General features: G+C 40.0%; 3 protein-coding genes across 3 annotated transcripts; all 3 read left to right on the plus strand.

The window, feature by feature from the left end:
• The first annotated feature begins 392 nt into the window (after window positions 1-392).
• Window positions 393-3,628, plus strand: LOC143122523 (caspase-7-like). The gene is made up of 4 exons (XM_076283311.1): window positions 393-807; window positions 1,092-1,252; window positions 1,450-1,585; window positions 1,718-3,628. Exons 1-4 carry the CDS (start codon window positions 591-593, stop codon window positions 2,032-2,034), a joined length of 831 nt encoding a protein of 276 aa, XP_076139426.1. The 5' UTR covers window positions 393-590; the 3' UTR covers window positions 2,035-3,628.
• Window positions 2,218-9,523, plus strand: LOC143122641 (caspase-7-like). The gene is made up of 5 exons (XM_076283422.1): window positions 2,218-2,261; window positions 4,836-5,029; window positions 8,307-8,470; window positions 8,657-8,792; window positions 9,297-9,523. Exons 1-5 carry the CDS (start codon window positions 2,218-2,220, stop codon window positions 9,521-9,523), a joined length of 765 nt encoding a protein of 254 aa, XP_076139537.1.
• A 3,354-nt stretch (window positions 9,524-12,877) lies between these two features.
• LOC143122524 (caspase-7-like) lies at window positions 12,878-16,033 on the plus strand. Its single transcript, XM_076283313.1, has 4 exons — window positions 12,878-13,243; window positions 14,644-14,807; window positions 15,141-15,276; window positions 15,397-16,033. Exons 1-4 carry the CDS (start codon window positions 13,027-13,029, stop codon window positions 15,711-15,713), a joined length of 834 nt encoding a protein of 277 aa, XP_076139428.1. The 5' UTR covers window positions 12,878-13,026; the 3' UTR covers window positions 15,714-16,033.
• The last annotated feature ends 2,318 nt before the right edge of the window (window positions 16,034-18,351 follow it).

Raw genomic sequence — 18,351 nt, forward strand, 5'->3', positions numbered from 1 at the left:
TGTAGAAAGACATGAACCGTAGTGTACTTTGGCATCCATGGTTGTGGTAGGCTACCTGGTCACACGTCCTATTTCAATAAGATGCTTTATTTTTATTTATTTTTTACCTATGAATAAATAAAGGCAATTTCAATTTAATTCAATATCAATTAATACTATGCAGTCGGAAAATGCATTACTTGGATGCCCAGCTCAAACCACGATTATGAAGAATAAAATGGAATGTCACAAAATGTCACTGTGAGTACTCAACTGGGCTTGGGCGACTCAAAGATATTTCCCGTAAGTTTTGCAATGTCTTGCAGCATTACCTAAGAGACGTGATGACAGTCAACAGAAAGTAAAACAAATGACAGGGAGGGCTGAACCACAGACTACCTGAAAGGGCTGAACCCTGCACACCTTGAGACAAAAAGGCTTGCTGCATACATATGACTTGTATGTGTGTGATTTTGTGCGTCAGTTCTTGTTCAATCCTTGGGAGGTATAGGCACAGCTTTTGTCAGCTCTTAAGCTTTGATTGATTGATTTATTGTGCAGTTATTTTCCACAGTGAAATTGTAACGTTTTACCATCATCTGAAGCTCATCATGAGTTTTTGTAACAAAGCACATGGAAGCAGTAAGGTCTGCAACAGGGCTGTGGTGGTGTCTATAAAAAACTTCCATTGTGGAGTTGAGTTGGAAAAGCGGTGTGGAGTCAGTATGGACAACCTGCGGCTCAACAGATGCCTGAGCGAGCTTGGCTTCACAGTGGAGATGCATAATGACCTAACAGCTCAAGAAATCTACAAACTGTTTAAAGCAGGTGTGTTTTGTAATTGTTGTGGCTGTGTGTAGCCTGTGTTAAATGGGTATTAATTGCATTTAGTTGTGTTTAGTATTTGGTTATGTAAAAACGGATTTCAAGGTTTGAATTACACATATTATGTATCTTATCTTTAAAACAAAATATTGTAGTTTTTCAAAAGTGAGCCTTTTTGTCACTTTTGAATATGCTGGATACCAATTAGTACTTTTCTGTCAGTCCAGAAAGTCATATGCTTTTGGGAATATTGTGCTTAATCACTATGCCATATTTTCTCTCCACAGAGAGCAAAAAGACTGTTGACTGCTTCATTGGCATCATTTCGACTCATGGAGAGGAAGGAGTGGTGTTTGGGGCAGATGGCAATCGTGTGAGACTCTCTCAGATCTTTGGTTTTTTTGATAACCTCACCATGGTTAATAAGACAAAGCTTTTTCTTGTGCAGGTAAGATGTCATTTCACTAATGAAAGTGTTAAAGAATATTACTTCTGCCAGTGACATGCACACTCCAGTAAATATGTGACAAAATCAACATCTGCTTGGATAACCCAAAGATGATATGAATGCACTCTGAGGTATGCCAGTCTCCAACCCAGTATGCAGACTTACATGTTTGAATCTAATTTATCCTTTTTTTGTAGGCATGTCGAGGCGACATGTTAGACAGTGGAGTCGAAATAGAGACGGACTCAGGCTCCGTTTCAGATGAAGATGATAATCTCTCAGACTATCTCTCCATTCCTATCAACACAGCTGTCATGTATGCAACAGCTCCAGGTAACTTCATCTTTCTGTCTCAGCCACTGGATGTGTATGTCAAACAAAAGCACAACATTGTTACATATTTTCATTTAATATTCTCAAGTTTTATTCCATACAGTTTTCAATACTGTTCATATTGGTCTGCAGGTTACAGCGCCTTTAAAAAACCATCAGGCTCAGTCTTCATCCAGACTCTCTGCGACCTTCTGGAAAAGGACGGAGGTTGTGACCTGGAGATAACTCGTCTCATGACGCGGCTGAATTACCAGATCGCCTACCACTTCCAGGCAAGTGGAGGGGACCTGGAAGGAAAGAAGGCGATGCCATGCTTTGCAACGCGCCTCACTGAAGAGGTGTACCCCTTCAGAGACTCAAAGAGGAGCACTGAGGAGCTGAGTGGAAAACTTGCAACCACAGCACTGGTGGAGGGATCTCGCAAGATACGCAAGCGCTCTATCAGCTAAAGCAACAAGCTGATAATACTTTGATTGTTTTGTGTGGCATTTTCTTTGTCTTCTTTTCAGCTCTTCCCATGGGCCTTTATGCCTTTCGATGTCAGTAGAGAAGGTTCTCTATACTGTAGACATAGCTGCACATACATACAACTTCCTGTTTCACAACTGTATTTAATTAGGGCCCAAGCAACGATGGTGCGCGAGGCCGGACGCCGGACGGCCTTGCGCACCGAGAGGTGCGAAGCCCTATTGTTTTTGTAAGGATTATTATTATTATACTTGTTCAGACTTTTGTGCCTTCTTTTAAGATTCCCATGGGCAAAAAAGTCTTGGAATTTGGCACACATGTGAATGTATGTGAAACAATGCTTTGGGACAAAGGGTTGGCCTCGGGTGTGACACACACCCAAAGACACACACACACACATAGACACACATACACACACACACACACACACAAAAAGAGAGAGAGACAGACACACATACAGACATTAGTAGAAAGATAATACCAATGATATTCATGTATTAGGCTACTGTGTATTTTACAAAATCTAAGTAGGATAAAGCCAAACAAATAAGATTAATATTTCAGCACAGCAGTCAAGGCAACGGCGTAGTCATTGTGTGGAGTCGACGCAGAAGCATGAAACAGCCTTAAGGCAAACATGAAGGGGGATAATGCCCCCCCTTCCCCACTACCCCACATCCGGTAACATGAAGACAACTTTTTAGGATCACTTCTCAACTGTTGGACGATAGATCACAAAATGTCCGTGCTAAATTGGTCAATTTCAGATGCATCTTTGTAGCCTATGTAATTGTAGTGTAGCGCCACCTACTGAATGCCATCACAGTAAAATGTAACGTAGCAGAAAGTAATCTGAATGAACACCCTGAAACTTCTTAGGTTAATAGATATTATGATTATCATAATATCTAGACACCCAATCGGCCTGCTTTGCTGGTGCCACCACCTGGCCAAGCAGGATATGTGCCAGAAATGGGCAATACCTTAACTGATTGATCTGAAACTTCACAAAATATTGGATATCATTATTGTGATGATATTCACATATGTAATTTCCATGCCTAACATAGCGCCACCATCTGGCCAACTAGAAAGTGTATCAGAAATGTTCTTTGCTTAAAATGAATGGTCTAAAATGTCTTAGGTTAGTATATATTATGATTATGATATTACCCAATGGGCCTGCCTTGCATTGCGCCCCCACCTGGCCAAGCAAGTAAATGTGCCAGAAAATAACATGCAAAAACAAATAGCACATGCATCAAATATGTACATTTCACAAACGCACCACGTTGGTGCTTTGTTGGATTCCGTGGGTCACAGGTTGCGGCCTGCAAGTGTCGGGCCCGCCATTGCCGCTTGCGGCTATATTGTTTTTGTTTGATTTACTTACAGATCATTTTGTGTATATCTATATTATACTGTATGTATGTTTTGGAGCTTTTGGAGTCAATACTAAATGTTCCTTTTTATGGAGAAGTGAATTAACAATATATTTTTACAATATGTTTTATTTTACATCATTTTGTACATAATTGTACATTCTTTTGGAGCATAAATTCCAAAAACATGTACATTGTCTTTGCAAAATTGTACCAATTAAACTGTTTCAATTCAAAACAGAAGTCTGGAAATTGAATATTAAATGACACATGATAAAAAAAATAGAGTACACACAAGCAAACTGCAGGTAAACGGGCAATACTACAAGATAAAGTGCTTCAGGTAAGGAGCTATGGAGTTGGCAATTAGTCATTAGTGATTAGTTAATTAGTAGAGTAAATGGGGCTCTCGCTGAACTGAAAAGCTGCAAGTGCATGTGTGAGGGGTTAGCTTTGATTGTCCTCAGCCTTTTCTTCATCCTAGATGAGTAAAGGTCTTTAAGAGTGGGGAGCCAGGAGTTTCCAGCTCACTTTCAGCCTCATCTTCTGACCAGGAAGGAAGTAGGAAGATGAGGTATTGGACTTTCCTTGGACTTTCCTCCCAGTCAGAGCCAGTGCAGTGAATGACTAAAGCACCATGTGGTGTTTGTAGTGACAAGCCTATGTCACCTTGTCACATTTGGTGGCATCTCTGGCTAAGCAATGGATTCCTCTCCAGGGTATTAAATCAAATCAGGCAATCCATGACATATGAAAAGTCCTGCAATATTCATTAAAGACATGATCTTGAGGCACACGTTCACATCTGTGGCCTGATCATGCGTTTTATACAGATCATAGGTATCGTGTCAATCAACTAATGATAATACACCAACAGTAGAAATGATGTGACTTATGGGTTTCTGCTACGTCTGTTCATAATAAGGAATCTTGATTAAACCTAGAGTTAGGTTTTAAATATACATGAATTTTAATGTTATGTTTCTTGGGGGAAATCATTGAAAGTAAGTATTTGAATGTATTTCCAAAGAATGTATTTGAAGATCAATGCAAAGAATGTCTTCTTAAGTCGGTGTGGTTCAGTTTTTTCTGGATGATTTACAATGTCCGCATGACTTCACACGTAGCGTAGGTGATGAAAAATATAAAAATATGCAGACAGATCATAAAGGAAGTGACTGTGACAAGCAGTCACAAGTTAATAACCAGTTGAGGGTACTGAACTATTAAAATCCTCACCTGCTATTACCTTAAGGCAAACTTAGATGGTGTGTGGTTTTGCACATCATTCCCGGTGGTGAAGTGTTTTCAATTCTTTAGTTTTGATTGCTCGTGGTGTTATTTTCCACAGTAAAATCTAAACTTAAACAGTGTCTTGAGCTCAATATGAACAAAGCCAGGAGAACCGAGGGAGACTGCAACAGAGCATTGCTGGTGTCTGCTATAAAGTTTTACCCTGGAGTAGACCTGTCCAGTCGGCCAGGAGCTGCTCAAGATACCAAGCGGCTCCACAAAGTGCTCAGCCGACTTGGCTTTAAAGTGGAGATTCACAATGACCTAACAGCAGAGGAGATCTACACTTTATTTAAAGCAGGTATGTTCTGCAGAATTGTGACTACTTGTAAGTCAAATTTGAATTTGTTTAACTGTCATTTAAATGGGTGACTTTCTGCAGGGATAGGATGCATTGGATGTTAATTTGTCTATTAATTTGTTTTCATGAGTTGTACTCAATTAATGTTAACTTACATCGAGGATGTAGGCTTTTAGAAAATTCTAGGTGGTCGAATTTCCTTTCCCTTAATGTTAGAGGATAAAATATCAATCGTTTACTTGGTTCACCAATATGCAATGTAGGACTATGTATTTTACATGGTATGGAGGAATTTCAACTGTTAACTTGAGGTTAGGCTTTTCAAGAATATATAGTGTAGGTGGTTGAATTACCTTTCCACTTAATTCATCTATACAATACAGAACTATAGACTACAGGTCATGGTGCAGCAAAATATGGAGGGAGGTCGCACATGTCTCAATTCATGTTAAATTACATCTAATGCAGACAAGGCTTACATGCTATGAATATGACACACGTTTTGACCAGAGATGACGCTAAAGGTAAATATATCTGGATCAGCAGGTAAGACGGTGAGAGTGCCACTCGCATGGACAACTTGGACATCACAATAAATGAGGATACCTATAAATAAATCTGCACTGATAAGAGGTTTAATTGACAGAAATAAATTTTGTTTGTGTAGTAGGCTATCATCCAGAAACTACAACAGTCTTTCTAAGCAGCCCATCAGTGGTTCTCAAAGCTGCTGTAACCTAATGGTTGTGCTTTAGGGTTAGTGAGTCTGGCTATGCGAGTGGCACTCTAACGTCCCGTCTTACCTGCTAAGTAATATTCACCTTTAGCTTCGTCTCTGGTCAAAACGTGTGTCATATTCATAGCATGCAAGCACCTGCATTAGATTCATGGCCGGATTATCATGACCACGGGCCCTGGGCACAAAATCGCAATTGGCGCACCCTCCCACCCGGCTGCCCGTTAGTGTTTGTTTGTTTCACGCATGCAGTGTGTGGTTTGGATGAGCCAGCCGTGCAGCTTGCCTGTCTTCAGCTTAAAGTTTCTGTCCAAAATTGTGTGAAAAACGTCCAATTACTTTATTTAACACATGATTTTGTCGTATTGATTTCAGTGTAGTTAATTGAAAGCTCTGTCATTTCTGTGAAGGATTGGAGTTGTAGGAACCTGATCTTCTTAATCAAAGAGAGTTCCAATCATGCCCAATATGCCTTCACTATATTTGCTTCCACATTCAAGCCAAATCACCTCAGACTTGGAATGCACACCTGAAATGCCTGGTATTGCGCTATGTAGTTTTGTCGGAGGTAGGGATGGGCAGTATTTATGATACCTGTATTTAAAATACATATTTCAAATACAAAATAGTATTCTATAATTTGTACTTTATTGGGCTGAAGTAAAATGGCTGTATGTTTGTAGTTTACAAATACTGCCACATATTTGTGGTAAAACCAATGTGATAACATCATAAAAGTGCAAAACAGTGAATGTTGCCTCTGACTGGTGCTGACTTAAGTTGCCCAGACTTATTGTGATCAGAATATTGAGATTCAGAAACACTCTAACCCACTCACTCAACCACATGGCTACTTACTTGCACCCAGACTTATATGTTTGCCTGTTTTAGTATAGAAATTTGTAACAACTTTGACAGTCATGTGTGTCCTCCACAGGTGATGATATAGGGCGCCTTTCTGAGCCAGGTTACTGGGCAATATTTCTGAGTATTGTTGTTCTGGCACAGTCTCTTTGATATTGGGCAATTTCCTTTTCTTGAGAACGTTAATCATCAGTTGGCAAATTAACATGATCATCCAATCGGAACACATGGAACCGGTTATGTGGTTGCCCTGCAACATTGCTCTACTTAAACTGTGAAGCCAAAGACAAATTTCCACTTTTGTGGACAATAAAGATTATTTTCATTATTATTATTATTATTATTATTATTATTATTATTATTATTATTATTATTATTAAAGCAACACAATAGAAAAATAAATGTATGGTACTTCGCATCAATATAACACCATTTAGCGCTTAGATGGTACCCAATTAGTGCATTCTGGGCATGCATTGACAATGTCAGAGACTTCAGTCTCTGTATTATGTCAGTGTATCATGAGCTTCAATTTAAATTTATTGTGCTTATAGAGCGGCAAAACATTACACATGTATCATGGCGCTTTACAGAGTGTAGACAATCAGAGAAAAAGAAAGGAAGAAAAGAAAAAAAGGCCCATGGGTAACAGGGGCGAGGAAAAGCTCCCTAGAATTGGAGATACATATAGGAAGAAACCTCAAGCAGATCCACAACTCAAGGGCCTGACCCATCTGCCTAGGGTCAAATACAGGACAGTAAGGTCTGTATATATGACAAATGCATATGACAAATGCATATGATAGTCAGGTGTAGAGAATAGGACATTGTGTTTAAGGCCACCTGAGGTGAAAGTTACAATAGGTGGGATGATTATGTATCCGTTATGATAACGCATTAATCCTAATTTAGGGACAGAAAGTTCAAATAGTCCAGCGTTGGAATTGTCCAGGGGAAAGGAGTTGTCAAGGGGCATGTGGTGGGACGGCAGACGGGCCAGGAATCCGGGCAGAGTTGTCATAGGCAGGTGCTAGGCTGTACGGGCCAGGAATCCAGATAGGGGTAGTTAATATAACTGCATTGGGTTGCTTTAAGCCCCCATTTTGTGGCTCTAAATAGGTGTGGTGGTTAGTTTGTACAATTTCACAAGTTCAGTTGTGACTTTTTGAGTACATCTCTGATACAGTATTTAGGCTATGAGAAGTAACCGGTCCGGCATGTATAAGCATAGTTGATCTGTTGACTGTTTGCAGATTTATGGCATGTCTAGGCAGAGAAAAGCTGCATGCTCTCAAATGCTGTCCACTTAGTCAACAGAGTCGGTGTACTGATGAAGGAAATCAAAATACAAAATTACAGTATATTATTTTGATATGGCGTGGCTACTGTATTAGTTTATTTTTATACACTTCATATTAGGGTATCTGATATTTTATTCTAAAATTCATTTTGATATATTTTTGCCCATCCCTGGTCACAGATAGGAGCATGACATCTTTTGTCGGTTTAAGACAAATTGGATACCCCCTTAAAACTAAACGTGTATCCATATGTTGAAATTGCTAAAAATGGGAATTCATATATCATGTTACTTTAAGCAGAATCAATCAATCTACAAATCAATCATATGCTCAACCTTTGGCACATGTGCTACATGCAATTTATTATTCTCCACAGAGAGCAGTAAGCCTGTTGACAACTGTTTCATTGGCATTATTTCAACTCATGGAGAGGAAGGCATGGTGTTTGGGGCAGATGGCAATCGCGTGATACTCTCACAGATCTTTAGATTTTTTGATAACTCCATCATGGTTGATAAGACAAAGCTTTTTTTTGTGCAGGTAAGATGTCACTTCACTAATGAAATGAATTCAAGAATATTACCTGTGCCAGTGACAGCATGCTCCAGTAAATATGTGACAGTGTCACAATATGGCAGTTTAAAAAAATGATGTACCCTAAGAGGTAGCGGTCTCCTCTCAGTCTGAATATGTTCTGTTTTCATCTGATTGATCCTGTCTCTGTAGGCATGTCGAGGTCATGAGTTAGACAGTGGAGTCGAAATAGAGACGGACTCAGCCTCCGTTTCAGATGAAGATGATAATCTCTCAGACTATCTCTCCATTCCTATCAACACAGCTGTCATGTATGCAACAGCTCCAGGTAGCTTGGTCCTTTGGTCTTTTGGCCACTGTTCTAGGCAGGGGAGGACTGGCAACAAAAAGCAGCCCAGGAAATAGGTTATAGTAGCCTATTGTTCATGTTATTATTTATTATTATTCATCATTAAGGTTTTTCCACTGTTTGTGTACCCAGAAAATAAAAAATCACAATTGGGCACAGTCACTAGTGTCTTCTTCATCCAACCTTTCCTTGTCTGTTCACCTGCTTGTTAGCAATATAGCCTATGAGACATTTGGTCTATCTGACATGCTGTATCCATTAAATTCAGAATATTCCATTAGGCAAATAACCCATATGATGTATTACGCAACATAGGCTACTTGCAATTCATATGCCCTGATGTGCAATAGTACCCTAGGTAGTTTGTTATGACACATAATATTAGTGAGACTATTTGACATAAGTCCAGCCCCATGCAGGTAGTCCGTTGTGAAAAAAGAGGAAACTTTTCAATCATAGTATTATGTTCATATTGGTCTGCAGGTTACAGCGCCTTTAAAAAACCATCAGGCTCAGTCTTCATCCAGACTCTCTGCGAACTTCTGGAAAAGGACGGAGGTTGTGACCTGGAGATAACTCGTCTCATGACGCGGCTGAATTACCAGATCGCCTACCACTTCCAGGCAAGTGGAGGGGACCTGGAAGGGAAGAAAGAGATGCCATGCTTTGCTACTCGCCTCACCAAAGAGGTGTACCCCTTCAGAGACTGATAGACACTGGTGCACTGGAGCACTGAGTGCGAAACTTGAAGGAGGATTCTGCTGGGCTTATAATTCTTTTAACCACAGGTGCTCTTTGATCAGCTACTTTGCCTCGTGGAGGTGTGGGCCTATTGTGGGTGTACTGTGACGTCACTGTCGTCTCTCTCTTATCTGCACCATTTGTCTCTGTTCACACACATTCAAACTAAATCCCTGTGGACAAATATTTTTCACAAGTGCACAACATATTTCTGCAGGTACGCATTTTGTTTGCACACAGAGAAATTAATTCCACAGCTACAAAACGGTTCTACACTTGTGCAAATCATATCCTCGAAGACAAAACTCTATTACACATGTGAATATCTTTTCACAGGCACAATCTTTATGGCGTTGTTTTGATTCCATATTATACGGTTCACCTATCTATTACAGGACTATGTACAGGTCAGGGTGCACCAAGGCATGTTACATCACATCTGAGGCTATAGGCCTTTAGAAAATATAAAGTTTGTGCTGTATAATTTGTTTTCCCTTGATGGTACAATCCAAAATGTATCAGCCGTACACTTTGTTCACCTTTCTAAAATACATGATTATGTGCAGGTCATGATGTAACATGAGTTTAGATATGTCCCACCTTGATACTTTTTTTGCATCGCATCTAGAGGGTATATGCTTTTACAGTGTAGGCTGTTTAATTTATTTCCCCTTAATGTATTGGCCAAAATGTGTCAGTCAATATGTATCACCTAGTTCACCTATATCCAGTACAAGACTATGATACACCTGTCATGATGCACTAACGATGGTATGACATGTCTTAATTCATGTTACAACAAGGCCGTAGTCATGATGTCAACATTGGGGGGGACCAAATCTGTGGTGGGGTCTGAGGGACCCCCAAACAGAATTTCAATACATTTCCTACCATGCAAAAATATTATTAAAAATCACAAACAAGTCATTAGGTCAGTTAATTAGGTTATTCCAAACTTTTGACGGACATAGGCATGGCATGGATGGATTATGAACCCCTGGACACAGTTGCCCCCCCCCCCCCCCCTTCTGGTGAGTTTTGTGAAAAGAGAAGGGTGGAGAAGAAGCAACTTCACTGGTTCATCCCTGGACCCGTGACTCCATTTGTGTTCAAAATGTATACTTTAAAAGAAATTACAAACTAGAGTATCTTGTGATAACCTCATATTACACAGAATGTGGTTCTTTGACTTATTACTTACACCTGAAGATTTTTTTAAACTAAGGCTTAGACTCATAGGTTTGGAGCCTAATAAGATTTTGTCTTAATTTAGATGTTATTATGCTGGCGGCTAATCACACAATTTTAACATAGTTTGAAAGGGACAGGATTCAGGAATAGGCTACTAAGACAGGCCCCTCTTCTGTCTGACCCACCTCATGTTACCCCTGTATGCATTATAGACTGGCTTCTGACAGAAATGACGTTTTGTGCCAACATGTAGAAACACTAGGCCTACTACAGCCTTTAATTGGTGAATGGAGGTGCAAATTCCTTTCTTTGGTTATTGTCCGCGATTCACATTAACTGTAGGCTATCACGTAGGCCTATTGTAAACGTCGCCACATTTGATCGTTTTGCCTGCATGGATGCGCGATTGAGTGCGCATCTAAATAATATGCCAGATGCAACAATCATTTCTAAGAGGCCTATAAATGGTAATTTCTGGCATTACTACTAGCATATGAATGCATTATTTATGTTGAAAGAAATGACACAGGCTTGCACAAATTCATCATTTAAAATAAAACTTTTCACTTTCGCTATCATTGCGAGAATGGGCTACAATATGGAAAATGTTCCCTTTCAGTCTGATCGGCTCCAAACATGTACTGTATGGGATTTCCTTAGCATGTGCTACACCTTTTCAAGAAGTTTTGTGAAAATTGTACCAGTAGCTTTTGCGATATTGTTAACAGCCCTACCTCACCGCAGTAGGGTGCAGTAAATGGAAGCTTTTGATAGCGCACTCCATTAACGAAAAACGGAAAATCACCAGGACAAACCACTCAGGGGTGTAGGCTACTCTGGAACCATAGGTCACTAATTTGTGCGTTATTTACGTTTGATTACATTTCAGATACAGTACGTGTTGGTTTACTGTAGGCCTAGTATAGCGCTTTATTCTTTCTTTATTTTTCTATGTCTGAATATTGGGGGGGACATTTGGGTCATATTTGAATATTGGGGGGGACACGTCCCCCTCAATGTCTATGGTGAATACGGCCCTATGTTACAATATCACAACTAAAGGGTATGCTTTTAGAAAAGATATGGTTTAGGCTGTTTAATTATTTTTCCTTTAATGGAACAGGGCCAAAATATATAAACCATACAATTATTTCACTCATGTCCAATACAGGACTACGAAAAAGATCATAGTGTAACAAATTATGAAGGTGGGACATTTATCACATCTAGAGGGTATATTTAGAAAATATATTGTTTAGGCTGTTTAATTAGTGTTCCCTTAAATATATACAGTACATTCAAATTGTTTAAATGTTTAATGATTATTAATACACCTTCCATCTTGAATGTAAAATTGGAATTTATGTTCATCGAGTATAATTTCAATGATGAAGTCAGATGAAATGTATTATTTTTCTAGTCACTCCTAAATCTATTGTAACATACGTTACTTTCTGTGGTTTTCCAAGAACAGCCCAGGATTGCATAATATATGAGTAATGGTGATGGCAGTATGGGAATGCAAAGTTATCTTTACAGCACCACCAAGGCTTGACTAATTGGCTAACTCTACCATGACACTGAGAAAGGCTATGTAAATTGTGCATGCACACCTCTGATGGTAAAGCATTAGAAGTTTACAAGAACTTGGAAATCATGGAAGCCCTCGTCCTTGAAAGAAAACCTATGAGCTATTTTGAACTGGAGAGGATTTTGAAGTGGAGAGCATTTTGAAAGTTCTGTTTCTTGGAAATTCATTGAAAGTAGGTTATATATCTGTACATGATGTAATATAAATGTCCAAAATGTTGGTCATTCAGCAAAAAATATAACTAAAGGTATCTAAATCTCTAAATATCATAGTCTAAAAAAATACATGACTTAAGTTGCAAACTCAACTTAATGTATTAAAAAATAATAATAATGCAGGGAATGTCAGGGTATCTCCACTTAAAGTTCTGTGTGGTTCAGTTTGTCCTTCATTCTTTATGATGTTTGACAGCATTACCTAACAGGCAGGTGATTACTGTAAAATGCCCAGACAGGAAGAAGACCTTAAAGGGAGTGACTGTAACTGATAACCTGCTGAGGACTGTGAGTTTCAGATCCACACCTGCTATGTACACCTAAAGGCAAAGAGAGAAGCAAACTTAAATGTCTTGTGTGTGCTTTTTGCATGTCAGTTCTTGTTCATTACCTGTGAGGCTGGTAAACTTGTTCCACTCTCAGGTGTTAGTTTCCATAGTAAAATCCACACTTCAACCAGTGTTTTGAGCTCAACATGACGTTTTGGAACAAAGTAAGGGAAAGCGATGGGATTTGCAACAGAGCTGTGGTTGTGTCTGTTAAAGACTTTGACCCTGGAGTAGACTTGACCAGGCGGCCAGGAGTTGGCCGCGATGCCCAGCGGCTCCACAGAGTGCTCAGCCGACTTGGCTTTAAAGTGGAGATTCACAATGACCTAACAGCAGAGGAGATCTACACTTTATTTAAAGCAGGTATGTTCTACAGAATTTGGGCTATGTTTAAGTCAAATTTAAATTTGATTAACTGTAGTCAGTGAGTGACTTTCAACAGATAGGAAGAATTGGATGTTAGCTTGATGTTCTGTGTATTCATGAAATGATGTAGGCCTAACTATTTCATGCAAGGTCAACATATACTGTATATATATAATCATCTTAAAGAACATATTGCTATTCTGATTAACATTTGCTGCACTTTACTCATTGTGGTATTACAACAGTAACAACGTAGGAATTTCCCTTTTCATCAATTTTCTATATGCACTGGATAGCCATTTAGTGCCCAGTGCAAAACAGATGAAAAATGTTATACTCCTACCCGTGACAACAACACTACATAGTGCTGCTATACCAGGCATTGGGCCCATATCAGTAATGTCAGAGACTCCATTCTCCTTATTGTAAGTCAGTGTAGCATCAAAATGAGTTTGAAGCCGTTATTTCCAGGTAAAATACCTGCATTGCGTTGCTTTAAAAGTATACAATTTTAGGGCAAAATAATGCAAAAAAATGGTATATTCCCTGTTGTCAATTTTCAAAACACAGTGGGTACCCATTTAGTGCTAAAGTGTTGCCCAATATATCAAAAACTGAGAAAAAGGATCAGGTTCCTGTTCATAAACAAACAGAATGAGTTAGGTTGAAGCCAGCGTCACCGTCATGGGCGGGCCTCAGGGGGCCAGGCCCGTCCAAACAGGCCAATGTGCCTCCCCAACTGAGTTCTCTCCCTGACATAAAAAAAAACATCTAAATATTATTACGGCTATGATTGAAATTAAATCCATATTGAACACTGATGATGAACACTTAGCCTACTCAAAAACACACCAAAACTGTTTCACTTACTGAAAGTCACATTGTAATTTATCCTTGCACCACAATAAATAACTCTGAGAGAACCAACTTCTTCAACCTCAATAAGCTTGTCTGATAACAAATGTAATCACATTACAGAAATGTAATTCAATAAATCCTGGTGTTAAACATCTAACAACAAATATATTGTTAGATGCAAATGTACAACAACAACAATAGACTTCACTAATCAAACAGTTCAAGAGCCTTACCTGTGCCAAATGACAGAATGTTCCAATAAACATGTCACTGTCACAATATGCAATACACAATGAAGTAATTTTACCTTAAAATAACAGCTTCAAACGTGGATGCTACATTGACTTACAGTACCTAAAATGAATACTGACATTTCACACCACTCCACACCTGGTATTGCGCTATAGCGTATTTTTGTTAGTTTATTAAGAGGAATGGGTACTCAAATGTTGAAAAAAATTCCTACATCATGCTAAGCACAACTATAAAATAAAAGCATATGCTCAATATAACTTTTGGTGATTTACTTTTCTCTACAGAGAGCAAAAAGACTGTTGACAACTGCTTCATTGGCATTATTTCGACGCATGGAGAGGAAGGAGTGGTCTTTGGTGCAGATGGCAATCGCGTGACACTCTCTCGGATCTTTGGGTTTTTTGATAACCCCACCATGGTTGATAAGACAAAGCTCTTTCTTGTGCAGGTAAGATGTCACTTCAATAATCAAACAGTTCAAGAGCATTACCTGTGCCAATGAGCTGCATGCTCCAATAAACATGTGACAGTGTCACAATATGATAACCTAAAAACATAAAGTAGGAGAAAGGCCGTACTATGCATATATACTTTTATTTGCAAATTCAACTATCCAGGCCAGCACTCTTAAAGTTTAAAAGTATACACACTGAGTGAAGCCTGCTCCTATCCTCACTAATTTAAAAACATAGCAATTAAATGAATGTACCCTGAAAAGTAGCGGTCTCCTCTCAGTCTGAATATGTTCTATGTTTGAATCTGATTGATCCTGTCTCTGTAGGCATGTCGAGGTCATGAGTTAGACAGTGGAGTCGAAATAGAGACGGACTCAGTCTCCGTTTCAGATGAAGATGATAATCTCTCAGACTATCTCTCCATTCCTATCAACACAGCTGTCATGTATGCAACAGCTCCAGGTAACTTTTGATCTGCCACTGTTTTAGGGATATGTTCTGCCAGGGGAAAGTACAACCACCACAGCATATTTGAACAGTCTACCAGAACTTACATTGTGTTCATTTTTGTTTGGTCTGCAGGATACAGTGCCTTCACCAACCCATTGGGCTCAGTCTTCATCCAGACTCTCTGCAACCTTCTGGAAGAGGATGGAGGTTGTGACCTGGAGATAACTCGTCTCATGACACGACTAAATTACCAGGTTGCCTACCACTTCCAGGCAAGGGGAAAGGTGCTGGCAGGGAAGAAAGAGATGCCATGCTTTGCAACGCGCCTCACCGAAGAGGTGTACCCCTTCAGAGACTCACAGAGGAGCACTGAGGAGCTGAGTGAAAAACTTGCAACCACAGCACTGGTGGAGGACTATCACAAGGTACGCAAGCGCTCTATCAGCTAAAAGAACAAGCTGAGAAGAGTACCTGATCCAAAGCTTTAAATACCGGTCATCTTGCATTTCCTCCCCTGGGTCTTCTCATTGTAATGTCTTTAGACCTGTCACATTTAAATAGCATAGCAGAAGGTTTAGTGCCACATCCTTGCATGCACACACATACAACTCCCTGTTTCACAACAGGTTGCTAGACATTGTTTGATTGATTTGGCTACTATGAATTATAAAATGTGTACATACAGATGTTTCTTTTCAATGTAAATACATGTTATACTTATGTATAAACATAAATGCCAAAAGATGTGTTTACCGATGTTTGTTGTTTGCTGATGTACATTAAATAAAACATTGAATTGTCAGTGTTTTATCTTGTTTTTCTTTCAGTGCAATAAACCAGGGTTATCTCATGGGTCACAGGTTGTAAGAAACCTGCTGGTTGTATGAAACGTCACAGGTTGTAAGAAAACACAACTGAAAATGAAACACAAGCAATGATTATTGTTAACTCAGACATTGTCTCATGACTCAATCTGTGTGACAAGTCAGCCACACCTAGCTTACGTGCCTGAGGCCGGAATGGGAACAGAACACGGCGTGCTTCTTCTCGAGTATGGGTTATCCACTCAGAGGTGAATTCTAGTGTACCAACAGTGACAGTACCACGGAAGTATCTTGACTACATTTCATGCATAAGTCATAAGTCTCATCATTACGAGGGAAATGTCTTGAACTGTTTGTAAAGACATTCAGCCAAATATAGAAGTGAAAGTATTTGTGCAAGGGGGCCATAAAACTAATATTTGAAGTCATTGCTTCCAACAGTAAAATCTTGCATGCAATTTAAATTTATACAGGTAAATAGAACTGTGTTTATGGAGCATAAAAGTTAATGCCTCTCATTCACCCATTCACACACACACTCCAATGATGGATCCATTCAAACCCTCAATTTAATTGAGGAGAACTGATATTTGTGAGCAAATGATCACTTGCGTACCATTCAAACCAAATTCAGTACCTGTGTGAAACACCTTGGTGTAATAATGAATGGGGATCTTCGTTTCAGTGATCACATTAAAACCTTAACTAAATCAGCATTTTGGCACCCCAAAAACATAGCTAAGATCAGATTTTGTGTCTATGCAGGATTTAGAGAAACTCATTCAAGCCTTCATATGTTAGAAGGTTGACTATAACCATGCTCTCCTCGCTGGCCTCCCCATAAAGTCCATTAGACAACAACTTGCATCTATAAAGCCCTTTATCAAGGCAACCAAAGCACTTCACAGTGAAGGGGGAACCTGACTAAACACCACCAATGTGTAGCCCCTGCCTGAGTGATGCACGGTAGCCATTATGTCACGGGGTGACTAAACGGGGAGAGAACAGTGCGGGGGAATTAAGTATTGGTTGACACTGAGCTTCCGTGGGGGACACTTTTTGGGGAACACCAAGATGGCCGCTCCCTAGCCGGGAGATTGTTTACAATAGACCTCTGAAGTTCGCCTACAAAAAAGCTGCCATCTTTGACATCCGGTATCTGGCTATTTTTCCTATGGGAAAATAACATGGGGATTTTGAATTATCGCACCTGTAAACTCTCATGGGGATGAAAAAGTCTGAAATGCAGACGTTTTCCTGAACACACTTTTGTCCTCTTCCTTCGAGTGGATGCTGTGATCTCCGGTATGTGAAGGCGGCAGACTTTTGCTACCCTAGAGCTAACTTGCAATGCAACTTGCCATAGGGAGTTAGCTTCAATTAACAACCGGAACTCCTTATATGGGCAAAGATGGCCGTTTTGGTTCTTTTTTGTAGGCGAACTTCAGAGGTCTATGGCTTACAGGTGTGTAGCGGGAAAATGTGGTGGTGGTGATTGGTGCACAGGTTTTGGGCTTGGGTTTTTAAACCATAGGCTTCAGTGCAAGAGAAGGCCTTGACGGGGACAAGACGTGTCGCCCACAGCGGGGAGAATTTGCTGTGCATAGCATAATCGACACTCAAACACTTGCCCCTGCCTGTTTTCTAGCCTACCACAGAGGACTGAGATGGAGATGGTGGACCAGGATTCCACACGGGGCACCCTTCCATTCTCCAGCCATCGTCCAATTAACTCCAATGAGGACTGAGGTGGGGTCAGGAGCTCTAGACTTGTGTGCTGCCAATCTTGGGACTGCTACCTGGACTGCTATGTGGACTTGGACTCTGACTAGTACACTTTTAGCCTAAAAACAAATCAATATATTTTTATACTGATCTCTAGCCTCTGGCTTTATTGAAGGGTACAGCACGCTCCCCAGCGGTGATTAAAAGAAATAACGGGTGTGGCTCTAGCGCCTCCTACCGGTGACAATTACGTGCCAAAACACTCACCACACACCAGCTTGAGGTGGAGAGTGACTGAATGAATGAAAGAGGCAAGTGCACCAGGGGTTGATTAGGGTGCCAGACTGGATGAGCCAGGACACTGGGGAACCCACTACTCTTTGCCATAAGTTCCATGGGATCTAGTGACCAGAGAATCAGGCCCTCAGTGTAACGTCTCATCCGAAGAACGAGCTACAGCTACTTCAAAATGCCGCAGACAGAATTTTTACCAAAACAAAGAAAAGAGATCACATCACTCCAGTCCTCAGGACAGTTA

This window comes from Alosa pseudoharengus, unplaced genomic scaffold, assembly GCF_046254945.1.
Source record: "Alosa pseudoharengus isolate Yale_2024_CS ecotype anadromous, Long Island Sound unplaced genomic scaffold, YU_APseudo_1.1 YU_APseudo_1.1_scf_14, whole genome shotgun sequence".
Classification (NCBI taxonomy): Eukaryota; Metazoa; Chordata; class Actinopteri; order Clupeiformes; family Clupeidae; genus Alosa; species Alosa pseudoharengus.

Coding starts and splice junctions, on each gene's coding strand:
- LOC143122523 (XM_076283311.1), top strand. CDS start 591: ATGAGTTTTTGTAACAAAGCACATGGAAGCAGTAAGGTCTGCAACAGG. Junction 1,253..1,449: donor CAAAGCTTTTTCTTGTGCAG/GTAAGATGTCAT, acceptor CTTTTTTTGTAG/GCATGTCGAGGCGACATGTT. Junction 1,586..1,717: donor CATGTATGCAACAGCTCCAG/GTAACTTCATCT, acceptor ATTGGTCTGCAG/GTTACAGCGCCTTTAAAAAA.
- LOC143122641 (XM_076283422.1), top strand. CDS start 2,218: ATGGTGCGCGAGGCCGGACGCCGGACGGCCTTGCGCACCGAGAG. Junction 2,262..4,835: donor ACGGCCTTGCGCACCGAGAG/GTGCGAAGCCCT, acceptor GAACAAAGCCAG/GAGAACCGAGGGAGACTGCA. Junction 5,030..8,306: donor CTACACTTTATTTAAAGCAG/GTATGTTCTGCA, acceptor TATTCTCCACAG/AGAGCAGTAAGCCTGTTGAC.
- LOC143122524 (XM_076283313.1), top strand. CDS start 13,027: ATGACGTTTTGGAACAAAGTAAGGGAAAGCGATGGGATTTGCAACAGA. Junction 14,808..15,140: donor CAAAGCTCTTTCTTGTGCAG/GTAAGATGTCAC, acceptor CTGTCTCTGTAG/GCATGTCGAGGTCATGAGTT. Junction 15,277..15,396: donor CATGTATGCAACAGCTCCAG/GTAACTTTTGAT, acceptor TTTGGTCTGCAG/GATACAGTGCCTTCACCAAC.